At 41.5% G+C, this 25,686-nt stretch overlaps 1 protein-coding gene, 1 non-coding gene and 1 pseudogene across 2 annotated transcripts in view; 1 reads left to right on the plus strand and 2 right to left on the minus strand.

The window, feature by feature from the left end:
• The window catches only part of LANCL2 (LanC like 2), a 60,601-nt gene that overhangs the window by 9,032 nt on the left and 25,883 nt on the right, over positions 1-25,686 (minus strand). The window contains exons 2-6 of the mRNA XM_012805924.2: positions 17,783-17,900; positions 14,969-15,176; positions 14,013-14,160; positions 12,238-12,384; positions 3,881-4,063 (exon numbers count right to left, since the gene is read on the minus strand). Of these exons, the coding sequence (XP_012661378.1) occupies positions 3,881-4,063; positions 12,238-12,384; positions 14,013-14,160; positions 14,969-15,176; positions 17,783-17,900 (804 nt within the window). The remainder of the gene's footprint in view (positions 1-3,880; positions 4,064-12,237; positions 12,385-14,012; positions 14,161-14,968; positions 15,177-17,782; positions 17,901-25,686) is intronic.
• On the plus strand, positions 3,274-3,356 carry LOC111725666. Its single transcript, XR_002773678.1, has one exon. It is a non-coding gene; the product is annotated as a small nucleolar RNA SNORD11 (small nucleolar RNA).
• LOC100958817 lies at positions 18,260-19,547 on the minus strand (annotated as a pseudogene).

Consider the following 25,686-nt stretch of genomic DNA (forward strand, 5'->3'; position numbering starts at 1 on the left):
AAAAAAAAAAAAAAAAAAAAGTAAGTAATCTGTCATAAAAGAAAACACAGGAAAAAATAGAATTTACCACAATTAAAAACTCTATGAAGAAGAGTTCTTACAACAATATGAAAAATTCTTACAATAACAATAGACAAAAAAAAGAATGAAACAATATGGATAAAAGATCTGAAGAGACACTCAACAAAGGAAACTGCAGAAATGACTCATCAGCACAAGCAACACTGCTCAACAGCAGTGACCATCAGGGAGAAACCATAGCAGTGCCCCACATTCAGAAAGACCTTCCACAGCAAGTGAGGCCGAGATGTGTCTAGACTAGAAGTCTCTTACATTGCTCGTGGAATGTAAAATGGTATGGCCGCTTTGGGAAAAGGTCTGGCAGTTTCTCACAAAATTAAACATAAACCTGCCCTATGCTCCTGCAATTCTCCTCCTCACCCAGAAAACACAAAATGTAAGGCTACAGAAAGACCCACACAAGAATGTCCACAGCGACTTATCCATAACAGTCAAAAACTAGAGATAAGTGAAAAACAAACTGATAACTGTGCTATATTTATTAAAATGATGCTTAACATTAGGAAGGTATCAGAAGCTTGAAGAAGGAAAAAAATGTACAGTTTGAAAAAATCTCTTCATGGGATGCTCTCCCCTAGAAAAGACATTCTATGTTTCAAATAACCAACTTGCAGATGAGTTTCCAGAAAGTAATTTCCATACAAGCATTTTCCGAAGTATGCACACCAGCTGGCCATCACTTAGCATTGCTGAGGTAGTTCTATGCTGGGATCTGGAGATGGTGCAGGCATGAAGGTGCAGGAGTGGAATGGTGTGGGTGCTTCCCACAGGTAGAACAAAATCTACAAATTACAGTGATAACGCTTTGGTATGACTTTTCTACGGTTTTCTTAGACCCTATTCAATGGGTAATTAATTTCATTTATAATGTCTGAACCACTCAAACTGATAATAGCCTAGAGCTCAAAATATATAGTTAAAAGGTAGAATCTTCTACCTTTACCCATAATTTCCTGTCAGATAATCAAAAGCTGATTATAACTACTCATTAAGATAGCTTCCAGTTACCAGGTCCACAAATGCAATTTGTTAGAAAATTACTTGCAACTAATAAAATTCCTAATCCCATAGAATAGCAATAAAACCTTGACTTCTACCACCCAAGACTATCTAAAATACCAAATAATTTTAAATTAGCAAATGATACATGTTTACATACAGAAGGGTTTACCCTAACTAAATACTAAAACATGGTTAGCATCTATAGAAAGGGAAAATGTAAATCTGGACTTGACTTACAGTTTTATTTATAAAGGGTATTAGTACTTTTTGCCTTTATAAGCATATCTGAAGAACTTACACACTAGGATGGGAAACTGTTAAAGCTTGTTATTATATAGTAGATATTCCCTACCTAATTTTAAGAGCTTTAATGAATGTATGGCCTCTTAATTTAACTATAACTTAAGAGAAAATACAGTCTAGGACAGTGGTTCTCAACCTTCCTAATGCTGCAAACCTTGAATAACATTCTTCATGTTGTGGTGACTCCCGAACCATAAAATTATTTTTGTTGATACTTCATAACTGTAATTATGCTACTGTTATGAATCATAATGTGAATATCTGATATGCAGGATGTATTTTCATTGGTTGCGACCCACAGGTTGAGAACTGCTGATCTAGGACAATGTGTCTATAGTACCTGCTCCCATCCCTCACCTTGGTCAACACAAACCCCTCAGTCATGGTCTGAGTGTCCCCACCAGGCGGGCAGGGTTAACCTATTTTCTGCAGATCAGGCTATGAAAAAGACAACCCTCCACTGCAAAACTATATTGCATATGGTTTTTTTTTCAAAATTTTATTGATACAAAATAATTGTACACATTTATGGGGAATGTGCTATTTCTACACATGCATACAATGTATAATGATCAAATCGAGGTATTTAGAATATCCATTACCTTGAACTTTTACCTCTTCTTTGTTCTAGGAATATTTCAATCTCCTAGCTATTTTGAAATATGTAATACATATGCCAAGTTATCAGTGGTATCTTTCTGCCTCCAGAAGATTCTGCTGTTCCTTCTCCTTCCTTAATTTAGAACACAGAACTAAGTTTAATGACTAAGAAAGCTTTGGTGCTATGGAGAAAACTTTGTTTTGGAATCAAGAAGGCAGAGAAAGGGATTCTGTTCAGAAGCCTTGCAGGGAGTAGCTGGTCAGCAGCTGGAAGGGCTGGGCTTGCTCCCTGGGTGGCTAACAGGGGTGGGAACAGTGGTGGCCACTTTCCAGGGCTGATGGAAATGGACGGGGCTCCTGGGAGTACTGGCCCCAACACTGTTTGCTGTCCATGACTCAGGTGAAGTCAATTGGGACAACAGCCCACCAAGAGTGGCCTGCAGCCTTCGCTGATGCTCTTTAGAGTGCTTTCAGAGTTTATTGCCATTATTAGAGCACATCTTATTGTTGGACATTTATAACACTGAAGTTACAATTGCTCCAAAACTCTAAAAATGGGGAGGCAGTGATTTGCCAGAGATTATGTTTTAATTTAAAAGCTGGGGTATTGTTAAGAAGATGAATCATTAAGGTCTTCTGACTTTCAAAGGGTATATTTCATTGTGCTTTGCTCTCACCAAACATCACAACTTTCTGAATTATTTTCTTAAATGCTGACTTTCATATTATTTGAATATCTTTGGTGCTGTTGTAGGAGAACTAAAAAATTCTAAGAAATTATTCTAAATCATGAGAGATAATTCCTCAAAATTTTTCTAAATAATTTAATTAGTAATAAGTAAAAAATAAAATTGACTCAGGAGTCAATTCTTTTGTTATTTTCAGGTAGAAATAATGAGTTTTCCTTCATTAATCTCATCTACCTATCCAAAATTAGGAGACCTTACCAAAATACTGTGTTAAACAGAGCAATCATTGTGTTATAGTGGCATATCTTCATCAATATATGAGCAATAGTCCTCAACAAACTATTACAAATAGAGATATATTAAATTAAAAATAAAATTATAAGAGAACCATCATCTGCTTTCAACTTAGATGATAAATCTTAGTCTAGGACAGAGATCAATAGCATCTTAATAGTACCCAAAGATATTTAGAGCCTACTAGAATTAATCAGTGAAGGTACTGCCTATTCTCCTATAGTACCCAGATACATACAAATTTGAGCACCACACCTATCTCTTAAGAATAGTAATTTTAAACTCAAATTTAAAAATTCTTCGATGGTTCAATGATGATTTTTGTTTGTTGCCTGATTTCCTTTTGAATAATGAAGGCATCTTTAGCCCCTACCTCTTCTGAGACACTTGTAGAGAAAAGAAAAAAGAAAACCCTTGGATGATAATAATAATAATCTATCAATAAAGGCTTATTCAAGCAAGAAAATAAAGTTGTGTGAATGCAAAGAAAAAAACCACTTTGGTCATAATACTGTGCCTACCTTCTGGACACATGTCCTCATTACAATGAAGAGCATCACTGTCCTGCCATCCCAGCTTTCCCTGTTAAAACACACTCACACCTGTAGCACTAACTTGAGTGGTAACAAACAGTGTAACAGACTTCCTATGTATTTTGTAAAAACATGAATTCTACAAGGTTTTTAATGTGCAGTCAAATGGGCTTACGAAAATTAAAGTAGGGCAGCGCCTGTAGCTCAAAGGAGTAGGGCACCAACCCCATATGCCGGATTTGTGGGTTCAAACCCAGCCCCGGCCAAAAACTACGAAAAAAAAAAAAAGGAATAAAAGAAAGAAAATTAAAGTGAAAGCCCAGCAGTGGAACCTGGGTCTGTCTGGCGGGCACCTGAGACGTGAAGGGAAGCACTGACCTTATAGGCCTGCATGAGCATGTGGATGACGCCCGGGGCACCGTGGCACCAGTGGACCAGACGGTCAGTCTCATTGCTTAATGACGATGGGAAATTCCCAGATCGAAACTTCTTGTGGCGCACGTAATCAACACTAGGTTTCACCATTTCTGTCAAGGTTTCGTGGTCCACTTTTGCTGCTGGCTTTAAACAGACAAAAATACATATTTCATTTATTTTTTTCTGAAGTCTATTGTTTCTTAGTTAATATAATAAAGTATCATTTACATAGAATACCAAAGAGCATATAAAATTAGAAGTGACTCAATTATCTGGTTATTTAAGACTTAAGCAGACCTTTTTGTTACATTTCCTTTTGAGATCTTTCTAAAATGTATGTTAAAATGTGTTGAACACATTTCATCTTCTCTTTGCTGAATGGGACTATCACAGAGTAGTACAGGAGGCCACACTGAATCTCAAGGGAGCCTGGGACTCTGAGGATTTGGGGCTTTGTTTAAATACTCATATCCCATTTCCCACCACATGAATCTTGCTTCCTAGAAAGCCAACTACCTCTCTTCTTCCCAATTTATTTACTGGCTTTGTTACCTCAGACAAATTATTTAATCTCAGATTCTTCACCTAAAGTAGGGTAATCATAGTCCTTACCTCCTAAGGGGGTTGTGAGGAGTAAAGAAAATTCTGGCTGCCTTGCTTTACCAGGTGATTTGTGTATAACTGAGGCACTCATTAAGTGTTACCTATTATTCATTATTGAAATTCTGTTAAAGTTTTACTATAGGGACTGAGACTAAAAATACACTTGGAAAACGTTTATTAATTTTGAGGCATTGTCTTCAAAAAGACTTCATCAAACAGAAACACTCAAGGAATCTCAAGTTACTGTACAGACTCCCATGAACAAGCTGAAGGTTGCAGGCTGGCGTGTCAGTGGGCCCAGCCCAGTTAGCAGCCCCGGCACAGCTGGAGTAGAAAAACTCTCTGGCCATGGATTTAATTTTTGCTGGTTTTAGTGACAGATGTTATAACTGTGAAATGAAATACAGTGTTGTTTAAAATTCGTATTATTCCATTAAAGTTAAAGAAAAACCAGAACTCAAATTTCTCCTATAAAATAAATCTACAACATAGATATTTGCTATAAAATTAAAATCTCATTTCTTTCTTTCTTTTTTTTTAAGACAGAGTCTTTTTTTTTTTTTGAGACAGAGCCTCAAGCTGTCCCCCTGGGTAGAGTGCTGTGGCTTCTTTGCTCACAGCAACCTCCAACTCCTGGGCTCAAGCGAGTCGCCTGCCTCCGCTTCCCAAGTAGCTGGGACTACAGGCGCCCGCCACAACACCCGGCTATTTTTTTTTTTGGTTGCAGCCATTATTGTTATTTGGCGGGTCCTGGCTGGATTTGAACCCGCCACCTTAGGTGTATGTGGCTGGCGCCTTAGCCGCTTGAGCCACAGGCGCCGAGCCTTAAGACAGTCTTATTATGTCGCCCTCGGTAGAGTGACATGACGTCATTGCTCACAGTAACCTCAAATTCCTGGTTTAAGCGATTCTCTTGCCTCAGCCGCCTGAGTAGCTGGGACTACAGGCACCTGCCACAATGCCCAGCTCTTTTTTTGTTACAGTTTGGCCAGGGCCAGGTTTGAACCCACCACCCTCAGTATATGGGGCCGGCGCCCTACCCACTGAGCCACAGGTCCCGCCCTAAAATCACATGGTTGGTTAATTTTATTAAATATAAAGACAATTTAAGAAATATCAATGCTTCTAAATGTCACTGAAATAAATCTATTTTAACATTTAAAAAAATACTTTTTAGATAACCTTCATTTGTTTTTCCTGACACATACTTAGACAAGTATTAGCTTTTTAAAAAATGTATAGGTCATGAATTACATTTCCAAAAGGCTAGATGTAACTTTAAAAAATATTTTTATACAGATAATGCATTTATATAGTTTTAAAAAAATCAAAAAAGTATTTAAAAAGCTTTTTTCAAACACCAATAGCCAGTGTTCATTCCTTAGACACAACTCAGTGTTGCCCCTTATTAACTATTTCTTCATTGTACCCCCGTTTCTAAGTTTTCCACTCAAAGCTGTGGCCTGACTAATTTTAGACTTCACCTCCTGTCAGCTTTCCAAGAGAATATCATTCTGATCACCATTTTTAGTCACATCCATACCTGCTCTACTCTTTATAGACTATACTACCTAAATATTGTTTGAAGCTGAGACAAGAAATATACAAAATTACATATATTATTTTATTCTTCTTAGTTCTTCTTTCATGGAGTCAGTAAATTTTCTCACATTTTCACTTGCTTAGTTTTCTCTGACCATTACCTAAGCTTTCTCACACCCAACAGCTCCGTAAAGTCTCTGGATATAATTTCCCACATACTCAATTTAAAGTAAGCTTTTTCCTCACAGAGATGTCTCTCCACTCTCTGGCTCCGTCTTAACCGCCAGCTCCCTGGGGCTGCAGCCCTCTCCCTGGCATAGCCCCTCCCTCCAGAGCCTCGTGCCCTCTGTCTTGGTGGGTACCACACTGCAGTAGCTTCTTGAGATGGAGTGCCAGGGAATTAAATTTTTGAGAGTAAATGTTTAAAACAGTCTTTGTTCTTACCAAATCCAATTTTCTGGGAAGAATTCGATGCAGGAAATCATTTTTACTCAAAACCTGGAAGACACTTCCACTGATCTTTTATCTTAAATAAAAACTGTTGCAAGGTACAATGTCATTCTGATTTCCAGCTTCGTATGTTTCCTCCTTGCTGAATCGTCTCCTCCTCTCTTTCTCTTTAGCTTTCCCTCTCTTTCTCTTAGCTTTCCCTCTCTTTCTCTTAGCTTTCCCTCTCTTTCTCTTAGCTTTCCCTCTCTTTCTCTTTAGCTTTCCCAATGACGGGGACTGCATGGAGTTGGCTTTACTCCATTCCCTGTGTAAGACGTGGGGCAATCCATGCCCCTCAGTTCTGGAACATTTTACCTACTACTTCTTCTTCCTCCCTTACTAGATCTCCTACTAGTCAGATGTTGGACCTCCGGGATTAATCCTCTTATTTTCTTACATTTTCCTCTCCCACTATCTATTTTGGTCTGCCTTCTAAAACATTTGGCTTTTATTTCCAAAGATGTTCATAATTTTAAAAAAATTTCATCAATCATACTTTTAATTTTCAAGAGCTCTTTCTTGTTCTCTCAAATGTTTCTTGTTTCTTGGATGTAACGCCTGGTCTTAGTTTGCTGTGCATATTAATTATTGACTTTGTAAAGTTTCCTTTCACTTCCCAGATAATCTGTTGTCTCTTTGTTGATTTTTTCCTACTTTCAAATTAGAGGCTTTTCTCAAATGTCTGGTAATTTCTGGCTACTAATCTCTACTTATGCATAAGGTAATGTAAACTAAAAATAAAGTCCTAACCCCCCTACTGACTGAAGAGATCCCGTCATGGCTGAAGGGACCCCAAAAGAAGCTTAGAACTGAGTTTCTGGCCATAAAAGGAAGAGAGGGAGGTCAGACATGTCTCCTTTTACCCCTTCCCTTTTGGAGTTTGATACACCTGAGCAGCATTAATGTTAAAACAGAGATCGTAAGACTGACAAACAAATTCTTTACAACAATAATATGTTGGCTTGGTGCCTGTGGCTCAAGTGGCTAAGGTGCCAGCCACGTACACCCAAGGTGGTGGGTTCAAATCCAGCCTGGGCCCACCAAACAACAATGATGGCTGCAACCAAAAAATAGCCGGGCATTGTGGCAGGCACCTGTGGTCCCAGCTACTTGGGAGGCTGAGGCAGGAGACTCGCTTGAGCCCAGGAGTTGGAGGTTGCAGTGAGCTGAGATGCCACGGCACTCTACCCAGGGGGACAGCTTGAGGCTCCTGTCTCAAAAAAAAATAATAATAATAATAGTATGTTAAATTATTAAGACCTATGGCCATGCAAGGCAAAAACTAAATAACATCTCCAGGCAATCAATTTATTTAATAGATCACTTGAGTTTATATTTTATCTGTCTCTGGCTAATAGATGTCCATAAAATATTCCAAGCCTTCAGACAAAGCTTTATTACAAACGAAAGAATCTTTAAACCCACCCATAACCTGTAAGACCCCCTACTCTTGCTTTAAGATGTCCTACCTTTTTGGGCCATTCAATGTATGCATTCCACTTATAGATTTATGATTTTACCTACAATTTCTGCCTCCCAAAAATGTATAAAACCAAACTGCAACTTGAACACCTGAAGATCATTTACTCAAGTCTTGGGTATTACTCCCTAGGCCAACAGTCGCTCATGCTTGGCTCAGGATAATGTTACAGAGTGTGGAGTTTGGAGTTTTCTCCTTTTGCAGTAGGACAACACTCACTGTGCACAGGGGGAGCCTGTCAAATAGTGGGAGTCACTCAAGGCTGTGTACTAGTTGGGGTTCCCTAAACAAGCGGAAGAGGATGTGTGTGTACAGAAAGGGAGTGATTTTAAAGACTGGGCTGCAGAGGCTTGAGGAGCCCCCTCATGACTGGGTACTGGCAGACGAAGGCTCAAGAGATGTAGCTCCCATGCCAGGACAGTTGCTCAAGGGCCAGAGTGAACCACTGGAGGAGGAGCACACATTCCAGGAGCACATCCTTCCTCAAAGCTCACCAACTAAAACGTGAATCTCATTCAAAACACACTCGCAGAAATATACAGAATAATGTCTGAACAACTGTCCAGGAACCAAGGCTCTGCCAAGTTGACATGAAAATTGACCCTCAGATGGCATGGTGATTTTTTAAATGGGGACTTTCAAATGCCTATGTCTATAAAACTTCAGTCTGAGCGAGCTGCTTCTCCAAATCAGTCGGGTGAGAGGGAGTGGTGGTGCGCAAGGCCAGCTAGCAGCAGGGTGGCTGCACTGCTTACTACAGGGACATTTGTTCAAGCCCCACTGTTAGTTCTAGACCTGACTTCAATTCTCCTCCACACTTGACTTGAATTAAAAGAGCCAGCTCAATCCATCCAGATCTAGTTCCTTTTGCTTCCAGCCTTCACTGTGCAGGGTGGGCTAACAGAGGTCCCAATTGCTTCTTATTTCTGAGAAATAACAATAAAATCCTAAGGCCTTTAATCAACTGCACAGATCTCCTTTTGGCCAAAGAGACCCCAGAGAAACCTTAAAAGTTGAAATTCCAGCCAAGACAGGAAGGGAGGTCAGACACAAGCACCTTCCTGCGCCTCCCTCAGTAAGCACCTCCGGGGGCTCTCTCCCAGGGTGAGACAGAAGCAGCCTTGCAAGGACCTGTTCCACCTTGGGGGGGTCCCCTCCCTCTGTGCAGGATAGCTACCGGGCAGTCCTTCCTGATGAGACCACTGACAGGGCCTGGTTCTGGCCAGGCTCCCAAGGGGCCGCACAGAGGGCCTTCATGTCCTTTGCTTCACCTTTGGGTGTGTCAGAGGACTGAAATCCCTTAGATCATGCTAATGCCACCTAGTTTTCAACCTGGGACACATGGAGTGGCATGACGCTTGGTTGTGCATGAGTGTTTCTCCTTTTGTAAATATCCATGACTACCTCGTAGCTTATTAAATACAGTAAAACCTTGGTAAGGTGACCACCCAAGGGACTGCAACAAGTTGGTCAACATACAGAGGTGGTCACCACAAGGAATGAGGATTGCTGTGTTGACACATACATGTGGTACATATCTGGTCTATGAGAATCAGGTCAACTTGAAGACGCAGTTGACTATGAAGGTCCTTCTACTGTACCTCCTTTCCAAATTTATGAATCTCATCATTCTTTAGCTGATGATTCAAAGGCAGCCTCCTGTTGCCTAGACCTCAGCCCCCAAACACGCATCCGGTACCAACTTCTGTGGGACCTTCTACTTTAAATCCTGAGTTCTGGAGTCTGTGGGCATCATCTTCTCCCACACTGGCGGGCTACTTGCCACTTTTTCACCTACTTTCTTTCAGTTTATAAATGTGCCCTGAATGTCTTCTGCTCTCAGCAAAGAATATGGGTTTCTGTCTTTGTTCTGGTTGTTCATCTTGAAAATCTGAGATTATTTTCAAGAGAACTGTTTTTATTCTGCCATGATGAAAAGTGAAGTTCTGTTTAAGTGATTTTTTTTTTTTGAGATAGAGTTTCAAGCTGTCACCCTGGGTGGAGTGCTGTGGTGTCACAGCTCACAGCAACCTCCAACTCTGGGGTTTAAGCAATTCTCTTGCCTCAGCCTCCCAAGTAGCTGGGACTACAGATGCCCACCACAATGCCCAGCTGTATTTTTTTGTTGCAGCTGTTATTGTATATGGCTGGCGCCCTACCGGCTGGGCTACAGGTGCCACCTGTTTAAGTGATTTTTACGTTTTCGCATGTAGCGCTCTGATAGCCTTCTGAGAGACACCAGGCAGTGGAAACCAGCACTCTGCCACCTCTATATACCTGCAACATGGATGGCATGGGGGCATTGATTAATAATCTCTTGGAAAAACTGACATAAATTTCTAAATCGAATAGTTACTAAACAGTGTTTCCTTATTTTTTTCTGAGACAGAGTCTCACTTTGTCACCCTTGGTAGAGTGCCATGGTGTCATAGCTCACAGCAACCTCAAACTCTTGGGCTTAAGAGATCCCCCTGCCTCAGGCTTCCAAGTAGCTGGGACTACAGGTGCCCATCACAATGCCCTGCTAGTTTTAGAGATGGGGTCTTGCTCTGGCTCAGGTTGGTCTGCAACTCCTGGCTCAGGCAATCCTCCCACCTCGGCCTCCCAAGTGCTGGGATTACGGGTATGAGCCACTGTGCCTGGCCTGTCTCCACATTCTTCACTTTAAAGTGCCTGGCCTGTTTCCATGTTCTTCACTTTAAAGGCAGATGAGTAGAATGCTTCATGATTTTATATTTCTCTGAAGGAAAGTACTGATATGTGACAAAATGAATGTGAACACCTGAATCTAAACCACACTGATATGGTTCTCACATTATCATGTTTCTCCCAAGGGTATTACCATGAACAAACAAAAGGGTTCCTGAACCACTGTTAAAAATTTTCCTAGGAAAACAGAGAATATAGAGAATACTCTGTGATGGTTATTTTTATATGTCAACTTGACTGGGCCAAAGTGTCCAAATCATACTTATTTCTGGCTGTGTCTACAAAATGAGACTAGTGTGTGAGGGTGGGTGTAAGGAAGCACATGCCCTCCCCAAGCAATTGGGTGCCACCCAACCCCGTGGCCCAAGTAGAAGAAATCTGCCTCTGCCCGCCTGCCTGGGGGAACTAGGGCGCCAGTCCTCTCCGCCCTCAGACCGGGATGCCACCATCAGCTCTCCCTGTTCTCCAGCTTCTGACCTGGACTAGTGCTAGGGCCCCAGCTTTCCTGGATCTCGTGCCTACAAATGGTTGCTCCTGGGGCCTCCTGGCCACTGTGTGCATGGGAGACAATATAGCTATTGGTTCTGTCTCTCTGGAGCACCCTGACCAGTATATACCAGAATCTGTTCAGAATGAGGTATAGAATTCTGGTAATTTTGGAACAGTACACCTGTATTATGAAGAGGACTCACAAACTGGAGTATGTGTACATTTTACTTTCTATGAAAGTTAACAAAGACAACTAACTACTGGGACAGGAATTTTAGTCTTGTGTATATATGAATTTCTCATTTTCCTTTAGTGAGTACAAACAAGATGTAGGTTAGATTATATATAAAAAAAAAAGAAAGTAAAGTAAAAAAGAAAATAACATGGGCTTGCAATCAAAGCTATCTAAATTCTAATCCATGCTCCTTGACCTACTAGCTTTGTGATTTGGTAGACTAAGAAAGGCTCAACTAGGAATAAACAAAAAGAAGGCTGAGTCCATGGCAGTGCAGGGGGCCCCAGGCCAGCAGGAGAAGCTGACATCTCAGACTGAGGCTATTTCTGGGGTGTGGTCTCTGCCTGCCTGACACAGGAGTTGGTATTCAAGTTAGTAGGTGTCAGGGAGGCTTGAGAGACAAGATCATTACCTCAGCAATAAACTTTATAAAAATTTAGAATATAATTTACAGCAAGTTGTGGGTACCTGAAAAAGACAAAGTCTCTGCCTCCATCGGAAATCCCTGAAGATTTACTCCCATTATAAGAGTTCCTATTTCAATCAGCAGGAGGACAAGCACAGATGAGGAGTGTGGGCACAAGAACATATGCAGAATGCACTTCAGGAACTCCCTCTGTATGGGGCATGAAGCAGACTTAAACCACCCACAACTCAAAGTAGGACAACTGCTGTAATTCAGCCATTCTGTTTGCGCTCAGTTTCATTCTCCATTTCACACTTGTAATCAATGTGGCTGCCGTGTTAGCATCTCCTGGCATTCTCACTCACCTGCAGGAGCATGTAGTAGATCCCAGCCATGCCATGGGCTGCTCCAACATACTGCTTCCTGTGCCACTGGTACAGCAGGGGGCAGCGCTCAGCCTTCCTCTCTTCTCTCGATAAAGTCTTACCTGATTCAATGATAGCATCGACTACCTACAAGACAGTGAGACTGCAGATCTAAGGTTCACCTGCACCCTGCTCCAGGCTAGTCAACACAATCAACATGTCTATATATATACATGTTTATAAATATGCATACACATAAAGAGAGGGACATTAATCTAAAAGTCTTTAAAGACTGCTAACATAGTGATCTTCACTTGATAAATTAATAAATGTAGGCAGAGAGAAATCAAAAGACAATGTCAGACCAGAAAAGGACACTAAGAAGTCTAAAAAACCAAAAGTTCCAGCTTGGCACCCGTAGCTCAGTGGTAAGGGTGCCGACCACATGAACTAGGGCTGGTGGGTTCGAACCCAGCCCAGGCCTGCTAAACAAACAAAGAACCACCATCGAAAAAATAATAATAATAATGATAATAGCCAGGCATTGTGGCGGGCACCTGTAGTCCTAGCTTCTTGGGACACTGAGACAAGAGAATTGCTTGAGCCCAAGAGTTTGAGGTTGCTGTGAGCTATGATACTACAGCACTTTACAGAGGGAGACAAAGTGAGACGCTATCTTGATTAAAAAAATAAAAAAGAAACAAAAAGTTCTTTGGGTGAAAGGCAACTAAAATCTAGAAATGTTTCCTTTAAAAACTATACTGAATTGGCTTGGCACCTATAGCTCAGCTGTTAGAGCACCAGCCACATATACTGGAGTTGGCGGGTTCGAATCCAGTCCAGGTCTGCCAAACAACAATGACAACTACAACCAAAAAATAGCCGGGCATTATGGTGGGTGCCTATAGTCCAGCTACTTGGGAGGCTGAGGCAAGAGAACTGCTTAAGCCCAAGAGTTTGAGGCTGCTATGAGCTGTGACACCATAGCACTCTACCCAGGGGGGCAGCTTGAGACTGTTTCAAAACAAACAAACAAACAAAAAAACCTATTCTAAACTTTTAGTTGTTCTTATCTGCAAAGTTTTCCCCAAAGCCTGGCCAGTCCATCTCCCTGGAAAGGCTGGAGGGACTGGCTCTAAGGAGAGGCTTAGGAAATGAGGTCTGTGGCAGTACAGGGATTCTGATCAAATGTTACTGCTCCCTTGTGTCCATTCTCTCTTCCTTCCTTTGAAAAACTCTGCATCCTAGCTGGGAACCTGGCCTCACAAAAACAGCTGAGCAGTCATCTAAGTTCTGACCATGGGATGTGGGCAGAAGCAAGGGGCAATGTGCAGATAAGAGTCCTTGACAAGGTGCTGTCTACCTGGCACTCCTCTGTGCCCCTCCCTCAGGCTAGGGCTGCTGGGTTAGCTCTGGCCGTGCTGACTGGAGCAGGCCCCTGGGAAATGGCAGGCTGAGGCAGAAGCAGCTGGACCCCAGTCAGACCAGCCAGGGCTGCCCACCAGTTCAGACGGCTCCTGAAGAAGCACACATTCCCACTTCCTGCAGTGCTGGTGTTTGTTCCAGTAGAAATAGCTGAATTAGTAAAGGGTGAAAACAAGTATAGATTTTCTGTTAACTGTTCCCTAGAAGGAAAAACAAGGGCTGTTGCTCACTTTTACTAAATAAATTATTCCTACTTGGAAGCAGAGTCTAGCTGCTAAAACCCCTCTATGCCAGAAGGTGTGAGTGGCAAAGAGGAGAGTGCGCCCACAGCTGCTGGCACCCAACCGTACCTCTTTAATAGCCGACTCGCACACGGTGCCTGGCCCGATCTCCGTGTTCAGGTAGAGCAAGGCGTACAGGTACCCTGCCCGCCCATACAGCAGCTCATCAGGGAGGTCTGACTCTGGGCAGATGACGGCCCTCTGTAGCTGCAGAAGTCTAGTCAACAAGAAAAAACTTGTTTCTCAGAGAATGCCTGAAATATTTCTTCCTGAAACACTAAGCAATCCTATCGCTTTAGGAATTACCTGTCATTTATTTTTAAATTTAAAACTATGATTACAAAGGTTGAAAACTCAGAAAACAGCAAAAACTTCTCAGTTTAACTAGCTCCTCTCTTGTCAAAATTTAAAACATCTTTCTGTTCAAAATTTCTACTTTTTTATCTATTCTAAACCAAAGATAGAAGATATTTTTCTTTCAAACCCAGAATTAAAAGAAAGCAATTTACAATCTAAATAAGAATGGTATTGAAATGTAGCAAATGTCTGGGAATTAGCTATTCTCTCTTTCAACAAACATGAACTTATTAGCATGTGCCAGGTAGTGTACCAGACCCTAGGAGTGAGCCCTGATTGCTACTTCTTCAAGGAAGAATACAAGACATTAGTATGTTATTAAAGATTGCACCTAAGATTAATTTTAGTTATAATAGTGGATCTTTAAGGCATGAAAGCTAATTTTCGTGCACAGAGGACAACCAAAAATTGCTTAGAAAAAATGATTAGAGTAACTCAAAGAGACATGTTTATTCCCCTAAAATAAAGAAAAACAGATGCTTGGATAGAAAGAGCATAATATCCCACCACTGTGATCAAGATTAATATACAAACTTCTTTACCTTTTGGAGAGAGACCTGTTTGCAATTGTGGAAGAATTAAAAAATAATTTCCTTTTAAAATATTTTTCTACAGCAAGAGCTTCAACTGAGAATTGGGAGAAAATATTTTCAGTTTTAAAAACTCACTTTGTAATACATTCCTGGGACTCGCAATTACTTTTGAGTTTATGATATATCACAGCTCCTACAGCAAGGGGCCCAGCATCTCCACAGAGGAAGGTCACCCTGCGGCCATTGAGATTCCGAAGGGTCCTCTTTACATAATCCAGGGACCGGAGCAGGTAGGTCTGGTCACACGTGACCCGGTATAACTGCAGGTACAAAAGGGCTATGCCTGGAATAATTCCCCACCCCAAAAGAGAAGCATTATTACCTTTTTACCTTCAGGACATTATTTTGTTATGAAAGGGCAATGTCAAAAATCTTACGCATCATATATTTCTTGAAAATGAAAGAAAAAACTCAAGACTGAGAAATCAGAGTGGAAAGAACAGAAAACAGATTTAAACACATTATTCTGCTAATTGTCCTGCCCCTGTGATTGAATACCTTTTAGTCTTAGACAAGGGAAGATGTCCCATGTTGACTCATTCCCTACAGATTTTCATTCATTCCCAGGTTCTATTCATTTTACTTTTCAATCTTTTTTTTTTTTTTTGAGACAGAGCCTCAAGCTGTCCCCCTGGGTAGAGTGCCGTGGCATTACAGCTCACAGCAACCTCCAACTCCTAGGCTCAAGCGAGTCTCCTGCCTCCGCCTCTCAAGTAGCTGGGAACACAGGCGCCCGCCACAACGCCCGGCTATTTTTTGGTTGCAGCCGTCATTGTTGTTTGGTGGGTCCGGGCTGGGGATTCGAACCCGCCACCTTAGGTGTACGTGGCTGGCGCCTTAGCCGGTTGCGCTATAGGCGCCGAGCCTTACTTTTAAATCTTAAGCTAACTTAAGTCTTTTTTTTTTTTCCTACTTCTCACATAACCACATCCACCTACGTTACCCCAAATTAAATTATTACTTTTCTGGACTTTATAGCTTTCCCAGTTTTTTGTTTCTTTGTTTATTTTTAATTCTTGCTAAGTGGTGAATAAGTTTACTTAATGCATGGTAACTTAGGGTGGCCAGATTTCCTTTGACTCTCATATCTTTTCTTGTTTCAGGTGAGTGCCCATCAATGCTGTTTCATTCCCTCCTCACACCATCAGGTAGTGCCACCAAGGTGCAACATCTACCTTGCAAGTTAATCCATTCCTCTTTAGAAGCAGTGCCTTATAACCCAGTAAGGTCCTGTACACTTTGTATGCCTGTTTCCTCTGCCTCTCCCAGCACGACCTGCCCAACTTGTGCTCAGTTATGCCTACAGAAGTTCCCAGTGAAGGTGCAGCCCACTCCTGGGAATGACTACTTACTGACTATGGGAGGGTGGTTTAAGGTTTCTAAACTTCAGGTTAACCACAATTATCTAATTTTATATTTGGGATACATTTCTTTGGTCCTATAAGTGAACTAGCTCTATGTCTTTTTTGTTGTTGTTGTTCTACCCTATAGCCTGAGCAGAGTGCAATGGTGTGGTAGCTCACTGCAACCTCAGACTCTGACTATGGGCATCCTGCTGCCTCAGCCTCCAAAGCCACTGGGATTATAGGCACTAGCCATGGCGCCCCACTGGGTTTTTCCATTTTTTTCATGAGTTGGGGTCTCACTCTCTCTCAGACAAGCCTCGAACTCCTGAGCTCAAGCAATCCTCCTGCCTCAGCTTCCCACAGTGCTGGGATTACAGGTGTGAGCCATTGCACCCAGCTCTATGTCTTTCCAGGTTTATAAGTTTGAAGTAAGTTTGTAAGTTTGGAATATTTAATGCCACTAAGTAAATTTTATATGCATAATGCACAAGTAATAAACGGAGCATCACTAAAATTATTATAAATACAGACATGGCACTGTAAAGGCCATCATGTTTGGTTCATGGTGATATGTGTACTTGTGTCTATGCTGCTTATTAAACTACAAAAATTTAGCAAGAAGTAGTCCTAAATTAAATTGTCATTTGGGCTTTAACAGGGTAGATCCTGAGAACAAGGTCTGTCTTTCATATTCTTTATACTCCCCCAAATAGCTACTTCAGTGTTCTGGCTACCTGGTAAAAAATAAGAATATACAAATTAGCTAAGGAAAGTTAATTTTGAAATTATGTTTTTTGATGTGAAGTGTACTGTTGGTTAAAAATAAAAGCCTTTATGTGTGTACACATGAGTCAGAGGAGCACAACCAGCAGGATGCACCATCACATGGGAGCCCAGGGATGCCGCTCAGCTACAGCTCCTCACACTGACCAAGGCTGTAACAAAGGAACAACACTTTTTTAAAAAAAATTGATCCTAGGGCCAGTTTATTCTTTTTACATGTTTTCATAGGGACTTGTATATTAGCTTATATAAAAATTGTTATAAAAATATGACATAGTACATATTAAAGTTTGATCTTCAGGCAGAAACCATTTCTTTAGAAATAAAAATTCCAAAGCATCTCACCACTAGAGACATAGTCTGAGATTTCATTTAAAGGGTCTAGGACTTTTACATTTTCAAAGAAAAAAAAGGCTCGGTGCCTGTGGCTCAAGTGGCTAAGGCGCCAGCTACATAGACCTAAGGTGGCAGGTTTGAACCCAGCCCAGGCCGCCAAACAACAATGACGGCTGCAACCAAAAAACAGCCGGGCATTGTGGCGGGTGCCTGTGGTCCCAGCTACTTGGGAGGCGGAGGCAGGAGACTCGCTTGAGCCCAGGGGTTAGAGGTTGCTGTGAGCTGTGATGCCACAGCACTCTACCCAGGGTGACAGCTTGAGGCTCTGTCTCAAAAAAAAAAAAAAGAAAAAAAATTTCAAAGCAAGTCTTAGCCTTCGTTAACCCAGGAGTGAACACACCAGCCAGCTGCGCTGTGTCCTTACCTGTCCAGCCAGTGTAGGCAGAACAGTCGTGTGGGTCCGCAGTCTTCAGCCCTTCTTCCATCTGCTGCAGAAGGTCTTTGATTTTGGTTTGGATCCGCCTTGTGAAATCATGAATGATCTGAGACCAAAAGAAAGATAATTTTAACTGCACAATAATAGGCCAATTTGTAATGAAGCGTTTAACTAACAGTCTAAGTTATATGAACATAATACCTGGCCCCTCTCAATGCTTCCTTAGCTAATCTACCTTGGCTTATTTTTTTTAATTAAAAATATTTTTATTACTTTTGTAGAGGCAAGGTCTCTCTATGTGTCCAAGCTGAACTCCTGGCCTCAAGAAAGCCACCTGCCTCAGCTTCCCAAATGCTGGGATTTCAGGTGTGAGCCACCTCACCCAGCCTACCTTTGCTTTTAGTTTGGTTAGTTTCTTTTTACCTTAAGAAAAATCAATAGCTTTATTTTTTCCTCAACATACATTTAGAAAATTGGTCTGAGAAGATGTTTCATGAAATAGACCAGAGGACTATGTACCAAGTCAAGAGTTCCAGTAAGAAAAAAATGCATGAAAGCAGCACTCAGCCCCGAGGGCCACGTAGCCCAGGACCTTCCCACCAGAGGGGAGGCAAGGTCTTTGATGACTTTTGAAGTCAGCTAAGGGATGGCCACTGGTCTTTGGGAGCTCGCTGCTTGTATACCTGCTCTTAACACAATGAATTTAGTTTTCATTTACTTTCACCACATTCTTAGCCATGTGCTTCTAGTACTTCGTCTGTGTAACCCATGTAACACTGCTGCTTTAAGTCCCATTTTCCTTGGCCTCGAACCTTCTGAGACAAGCAGGAAGCAGCTGATGCTACCTTAGAAGGGTGGTAACATATCATGTGGGAGTCAATGAGAGTCAGCTCCATCAAATTCTTGACCAAAGTACGCTGTTCCCCTAAGGTACACTGTTCCACATCAACCTCCCCTGCTTTTGATGTTTACTTGCCTTAAGAAGTGCAGTGGCAAAGGTAGATGCAACTCAAATTTCAGTTCTTTCAGAATTAAAGAGTTTCCATCACTGGGATTTGGGAACTGGTATAAGTATAGCCTATGATGTAAATGAAGTCTTCAATATTTGGAGAAAACATCTTATACTTGGAAGCCAAGAGCAGAGCAGTAATCCCAACCAGTTGAAGCTTTTTATGTGAGACTGGCTGAACCTGTAAAAATCGATCCACATAGCAACACACATGTACAGAGTCTCCTGCAGAAACCTAAACTTGGAGTGGGCTTGGGGCTTGTAATAACTGGTCCACCAGGATGGCACGCAGACATCGGTTTATATCTCTTCCATCTAAGAAATGTGGGTTTATAGACTGTAAAACCTCAGGCTGCCTGAGACACTGGCAAATATCCTTAACATAGTCACTTCAGAGCTGACGGTTCTCACAATCCTCACTGTCAATGTCTTTGACTTTGCAGAGCAAGGCATCAGAAAAAGCTTGGCAGAGGTTCTCTTTCTTCATGGAGACATCCTCAGGTGTGGAAGGATGCTCTGGGGCTAACATTTCCCTCTGCACTGGTTTTGCAGAGGCAGTAGGCTTCAGCTATTTGTGACATTTGTTGTTTTGCTGGGCTGAACTGGTACTTTGGTGTTCTGAGTTTTCTTAGCTACTTGGGCTTTATTTCCGATTTCTTCTAAAACTGCACACCTAATAGTCACATGCCTCTTAGCTTTAGAATTAACTTGTGTGTCAATATTCTGCAAATCACTGGACGCCATCAGGAGACAGAGCAGTGCCATGAGGGACAGGAAGGACGCAGACCAGAGAGGGAAGCACTAGCCTCTGCTTTGCCATTAGGGCTATGCTCTGAGCCTGCACTGCGAGGGCTCTTGGGAGATAGTGACTTCTTCCAGGATTTCATGAGGTTAGTTTTTTTTAACAAGATAATGCCTTCCTAAATGGACTGTAACTCATAAGTAGAATTATTAAAAATAACTTGCAGAAACCAAAGAAAAAAAGCCATAATAAAAAAGAATGGATTTGACTACAAAAACACTTTAGGCCGGACTCAGTGGCTCACGCCTATAATCCCAGCACTCTGGAAGGGTGAGGCGGGTAGACTGCCTGAACTCACAGGTTTGAAATCAGCCTGAGCAAGAGCAAGACCCTGTCTCTAAAAATAGCCAGATGTTGTGGCAAGTGCCTGCAGTCCCAGCTACTTGGGAGGCTGAGGCAAGAGAATCACTTAAGCCCAAGAGTTTGAGGTTGCTGTGAGCCGTGATGCTACATCACTCTACCCATTGCAACAGCTTGAGACTCTGTCTCAAAAAAAGAAAACAAAAACAAAAAAACAAAGAATAAAATATTTAAAAAGTATTAAGTTCCAAGGCTATTAAGAGCAAAGTAAATAGGTATTTATTATTCATTGCTGCTAATTGCAAGAAAAATATGAAATAACTGTATATATATAGTATTCATATCTTTTTAGCCCTTGCTGATTTTTTAAATATCTAGTTGCTGTATCAATTGCTTGGGGCGGGGGGAGATATTAAAATCTCTGATTACGACTATAGAAATGTTTATTTCTCCCTTTAATTCTGTCTTGTTTTTGTTTATTTTGCTACTTGGGAGACTGCAAGAAGATCCCTTGAGCTCAAAAGTTTGAGGTTGCTGTGGACAGCACTGCACTCTACCAAGAATAACAGAGTGAGACTCTGTCTCTAAATAAATAAATAAATAAATGAATGAATGAATAAAATGTGTCAGTCTGGAAAAGGTACCAGAGAAATAAACATAACAAACTCTATTTATTTGCCTTCCTATGATGCGCACCTACAGAAACTCAAAGTCCTTTGTCTTGTCACTTGTCTAAAAATGTACTATTCTTGTTGAACATGCAATGTAAGTAGAATTTCTAAACCATTTTAAGATTTACTCATTCCCTACACATCCCCAATATATTTATGAAATATGCATGTTAATAGACTTGTATTCTCTTGTTTTTTCTTTTTTCTTTTTTTTTTTTGAGACAGAGCCTCAAGCTGTCGCCCTGGGTAGAGTGCCGTGGCATCACCGCTCACAGCAACCTCCAACTCCTGGGCTCAAGTGAGTCTCCTGCCTCCGCTTCTCAAGTAGCTGGGACCACAGGTGCCCACTACAACGCCCGGCTATTTTTTGGTTGCAGCCACAATGTTTGGTGGGCCCAGGCTGGATACGAACTCGCCAGCTCAGGTGTATGTGGCGGGCGCCTTAGCTGCTTGAGCCACAGGCACTGAGCCATATTCTCTTGTTAATTTGCTTTTTGTTACAGGGATCTATCCCAGCTAAGAACACCAAAAGATAGACAGAAAATTATTTTTCTTCCCTATATCATGTTCTTGGTTCTTTACATACCAGGTAATTTTGTATTGCATCTGGAATGTTAATTTTGTAGACTGACATTTTGCTTGTATAGAATTGCAAATTCTGTTTCCTAGGCAGCATCTCTGGTCTCTCTTCATATCTTTTGTCTTTAACTTAGCATCTCTGAGTCTGTTCCAGAAATGCATCTTACAAAATTTGGTTAGGAACACATTTACTCTAAATTTTGGGATCCCCATTGTCATTAGCAGCCATGGTTACCCATGGTTTTCTAGTTTTCCTGAAAAGAGTTTTTCCCCCCCGGCACTCCCTGCCACAACTGTGTAATGGCACCAAGCTCCACTAAGGCAGACAAAAACTCATGCCTGGGCTCCTCTCTCCAGTCATAAACTGCTATCATATTCCACAAAACTCAGACAAAACACAAAACTACTTACAACCACATAAGAATTTGTGGTTGTGAATTTGGACAAATTCAAAAAAGCAGTTACTCTTTTATGTCATGTGAAAGTTTTACACAGGGAATCTTCCTATAGGCCTTAGCCCAATAGTACTGTAAATACAAGTTCTTTAAAACTGCTTGTAAGTTAAGAAATAATTCCAGTATCTGCCCCTTCTTGTACACCAGGGTACATATAAGACCAATAAAACCCCCATGCTGCCCACATTTTTAAAATTGTGCACCATTGTAAATAATAGCAGAACACTCAAAGATGGGTATATATATTTTAAGACCAACTAATTATGCCAAAGAGGATTTAAATGTGAATATTTACAAGTAGATATGTTTCTACCAAAATATAGTTATTGAGTGTTACTTTCACCCTTGACATTATACAGTAGAACCTTCACAGCTAACTACCTACCTACACTGACCACCTCCTTAAGTCAATCTATGTTTTATAGACTGGACATGCACCACATGTGCATATCAGCACCACAGGCCTCATCCCTTATGGTGACCACCTCCATATGGTGACCAGTTGGTTACACAGAGGTTCTGCTGTATTAGTTGCCTAAGATTATAATGGGCAGCTAGACGATTCATTAAGTGATTAAAACACAGAATTAGCTTTCAAACTGTATCTTTTAATTAAACTTAATCATGGGGGTAAAAAACCTTCTTCCCTTACGAGAAAAGCTGAACTAGAAATCTAAGGCCAAAAACAACTTTATGAACATCTTTATGTTTACTTAAATAAAATGGTAAAGATAGCATATCAATGACTGCAGTGTTGATAACTCACTCACAGCAAAGGTAGTATAACTAGCACTCACAGAGATTTCATTTTACCAATCTTTGCTTACTAGCAATCCTTTTTGGATTTGTCACTCCCTACTTCACTGCTGTTAATGCAACAAAAATAGTAACTAATTCTCCATTTAACTTCTTAGTAACTTTTGACCCTGACTAAGAGAATCTAAGTCTCTTGAGTCTTGATATTCAGTTTCTACTATAATCAAAGAGATGTAGAATAATTTCCATAAGAAGGGAAAATTGAGGTAAGATCTCATTAACACCTGGTGTGGCAGAGCCTGTAAGGGGGCACCTAGCCCATGTCTACTCCCCACACCCTCCTCCTTGTTAAGAGGAATTCTGACTCTACTACGGACAGCAAGAGCTACTTGCTTTCCCATCTGATAGTTCTGACCAATGACATAATCTTCTAGATCTTGGAAGGTTCTTATTTTTCTTAATAAAAAAGAGATAAATACATATTTGGCACTCCCTTCTTGTTATCCCTTCTCCCTCCTGAAAGCCTGAAGTGATTTCTGGAGCTACAGCAGCAATCTTGTACCACCACAGAACAAACATGAGCAAAAGACCAAAGGACTGCAGAACCCTGGCCCTGACCTTGAAGGATAATCAACACCAACAGCTGCCTACTTCTAGACTTCTCATAATGTGGGGACATAATCTGATTAAAGTGCTTCTAAACTGAGCTGTTTCTTCCAGCTGAAGGCAGAGCCGCTCACTCTCATGCACTGCTAGTTCTGGTATTGTAAATAATTCCAAGGCATACACTATTAACCCTTTATTCCTTATAAAAGCTACTGGAATATATTTTTAAGACTTATGATTACTTATTCTGTTTAATACTTTCCATACTTTTATTAGCAAAATCGTTTCTCTACCCTTTGCTTTAAGGTACTTTTTCTAATTCCGCTTTTTAATTTATTTCTCATAAAAAAGACTTCTAATTTGTTTATGAAGAGGTTAATGTAACTCCATTTGAGAAGGAAAAGGTTATTGTGACTCCATCTTGGAACTCACTCCCCACTCTCCTCCTGGGCAAGGTCACCCAGGTGGAATCAGCCTATCAGAAAGAGACACTCCCTCCCCTGGGCAGCCAGTCTGAAGGGGACTGGCTTCCCCTCCCTCTGCACTTCTCGGCAAGGTCAGTCAGCTTAGAGGGAGCCAGTCTATGATGAAATTCCTCTGTGCATTTTAAAAACCTCTGCTCACTTCACTTCGGGTCGCCCTTCCCCCAGCAATGCTGCAGGGTGGAGTGACCCAGGCATATGCTTGCAAATAAATAAAGCACTTCTTTGTTTTTGCATGTGTGTGGTGGTCTCTCAGTGGCAATTCTGGTCCTAACATTTACACTGGAACTAATGAGAGAGGATACTGGAGAAGGGCGAGGTTCGGGAGAACAGGTCTTCTCAGGGAGACCACGAGGATGCACCTGCAGGGCCCTCTCCATGGTGACTCAGCTCTTGGGAATTTACAGGCTTAACCTCCTGGAACTTGGAAATTTCCAAGTTCTGTGAAATCCTGTAGTTCTGTAGGGGCTGGAGTAGCATCTTCCACTTGATTCAAACTGGCCAATGGGAAGGGTACCTGTGGGGTGGAACTTTTGACTGTCAATAAAAAGGGAAAGACCAAGCCAGTCCGGGAGCGCGGCCATTTGGAAATCTTCTATGCTGTAAGCTCCCGGCCGATGAATAAAGCCCTTCCTCTTATAACTAGGGTGTTTGGGTGCTCTTTCTCTCCCTTGGGCCTCGTCTTCCTGCAACACTAAAACCGTTCAAAGAAAGAAAATTTGTTATTCTATAATTCTATTTAGATTTTATGTAGATTACTTTACCAGGAGGAATATTTTTTTTAGATAGTCTCACTATGTTGCCCTGGGTAGAGTGCTGTGGCCTCAGCCTAGCTGATAGCAACCCAAACTCCTGGGCTCAAGTGATCCTCCTGCCTTAGTTTCCCAAGTGGCCGGGACAATAGGCAAATGCTATGATGCCTGGATCATTTTTCTACTTATATATATATATATATTTTTTTTTTTTCTGAGACAGAGTTTCACTTTGTCACCCTTGGTAGAATGCCATAGCTTCATAGCTCATGCCTCAGTTTTTCATTTTTAGTAGAGATGGGGTCTTACTCTTGCTCAGGCTGGTCTTTAACTCCTAAGCTGAATAAATCCACCCACCTAGGCCTCCCAGAGTGCCTGGACTACAGCATGAGCCACTGTGCCTGCCAATTTTTCTTTTATTTATTTATTTATTTATTTATTTATTTATTTTGAGATAGAGTTTCAATAGTCCCCCTCGGTAGAGTGCTGTGGCATCATACCTCACAGGAATCTCAAACTCCTGGGCTTAAGCAATTCTCTTGTTTCAGCCTCCCAAACAGCTGGGACTATAGGTGCCTACCACATGCCCAGCTATTTTTTGTTGTTGTCATTCTTGTTTAGCAGACCCAGTCCAGATTCAAACCACTGAACTATGGGCACTGAGCCCAATTTTTCTTTCTTTCTTTTTTTTTCTTGACGATAGAGTCTCACTTTGTCCTCCTTAGTGGAGTGCTGTGGCATCACAGCTAACAGCAACCTCCAGGTCTTGGGCTTAGGTGATTCTCCTGCCTCAGTCGCCCAAGCAGCTGGGACTACAGGTACCCGCCACAATGCCCAGCTAATTTTTTTGTTGCACTTTGGCCGAGGCTGGGTTCGAACCCACCACCTTTGGTATATGGGGCTGGTGCCCTACTCACTGAGCCACAGGCACTGCCCGATTTTTTTTTTTAGTAGAGACAGAGTCCCACTCTTGCTCAGGCTGGTCTAGAATTCCTGTGCTCAACAATATAGCTCATCTCATTCAATCATGGCCTTGTTATAAAGGTAACAGTAAGCACTTATTATGTGCCTGGCACTAATGCTTTACATGATATTTCAGTTAATCTTCATATCACCCAATGATTCTTAGCTTTTTAGGTGAGAGTACTGAAGCTTACAGATGATAATGATAAACAAAGCTTGTGGAACTCTGACTCAGCTGTCTAGTTCTAAAGTTCCTGGACTGCACACATGCTCTTGTGAAATTTTGTTCTTGATTCATATTTACATTTTACCTACAGACAGTCAGGACTTACAGCCTTCACTCAGCCACACCTTATGAATACAAACACACACTTGCCACAGCATAGAGACAGCAGGAGCAGTTACAGAATTTTGGAGTTTTTTTTTTTTGAGACAGAGCCTCAAGCTGTCCCCCTGGGTAGAGTGCCATGGCTTCACTGCTCACAGCAACCTCCAACTCCTGGGCTCAAGCAAGTCT

The sequence above is a fragment of the Otolemur garnettii genome, unplaced genomic scaffold, assembly GCF_000181295.1.
Source record: "Otolemur garnettii isolate 467f Iridium unplaced genomic scaffold, OtoGar3 scaffold00045, whole genome shotgun sequence".
In the NCBI taxonomy this organism is placed as follows: Eukaryota; Metazoa; Chordata; class Mammalia; order Primates; family Galagidae; genus Otolemur; species Otolemur garnettii.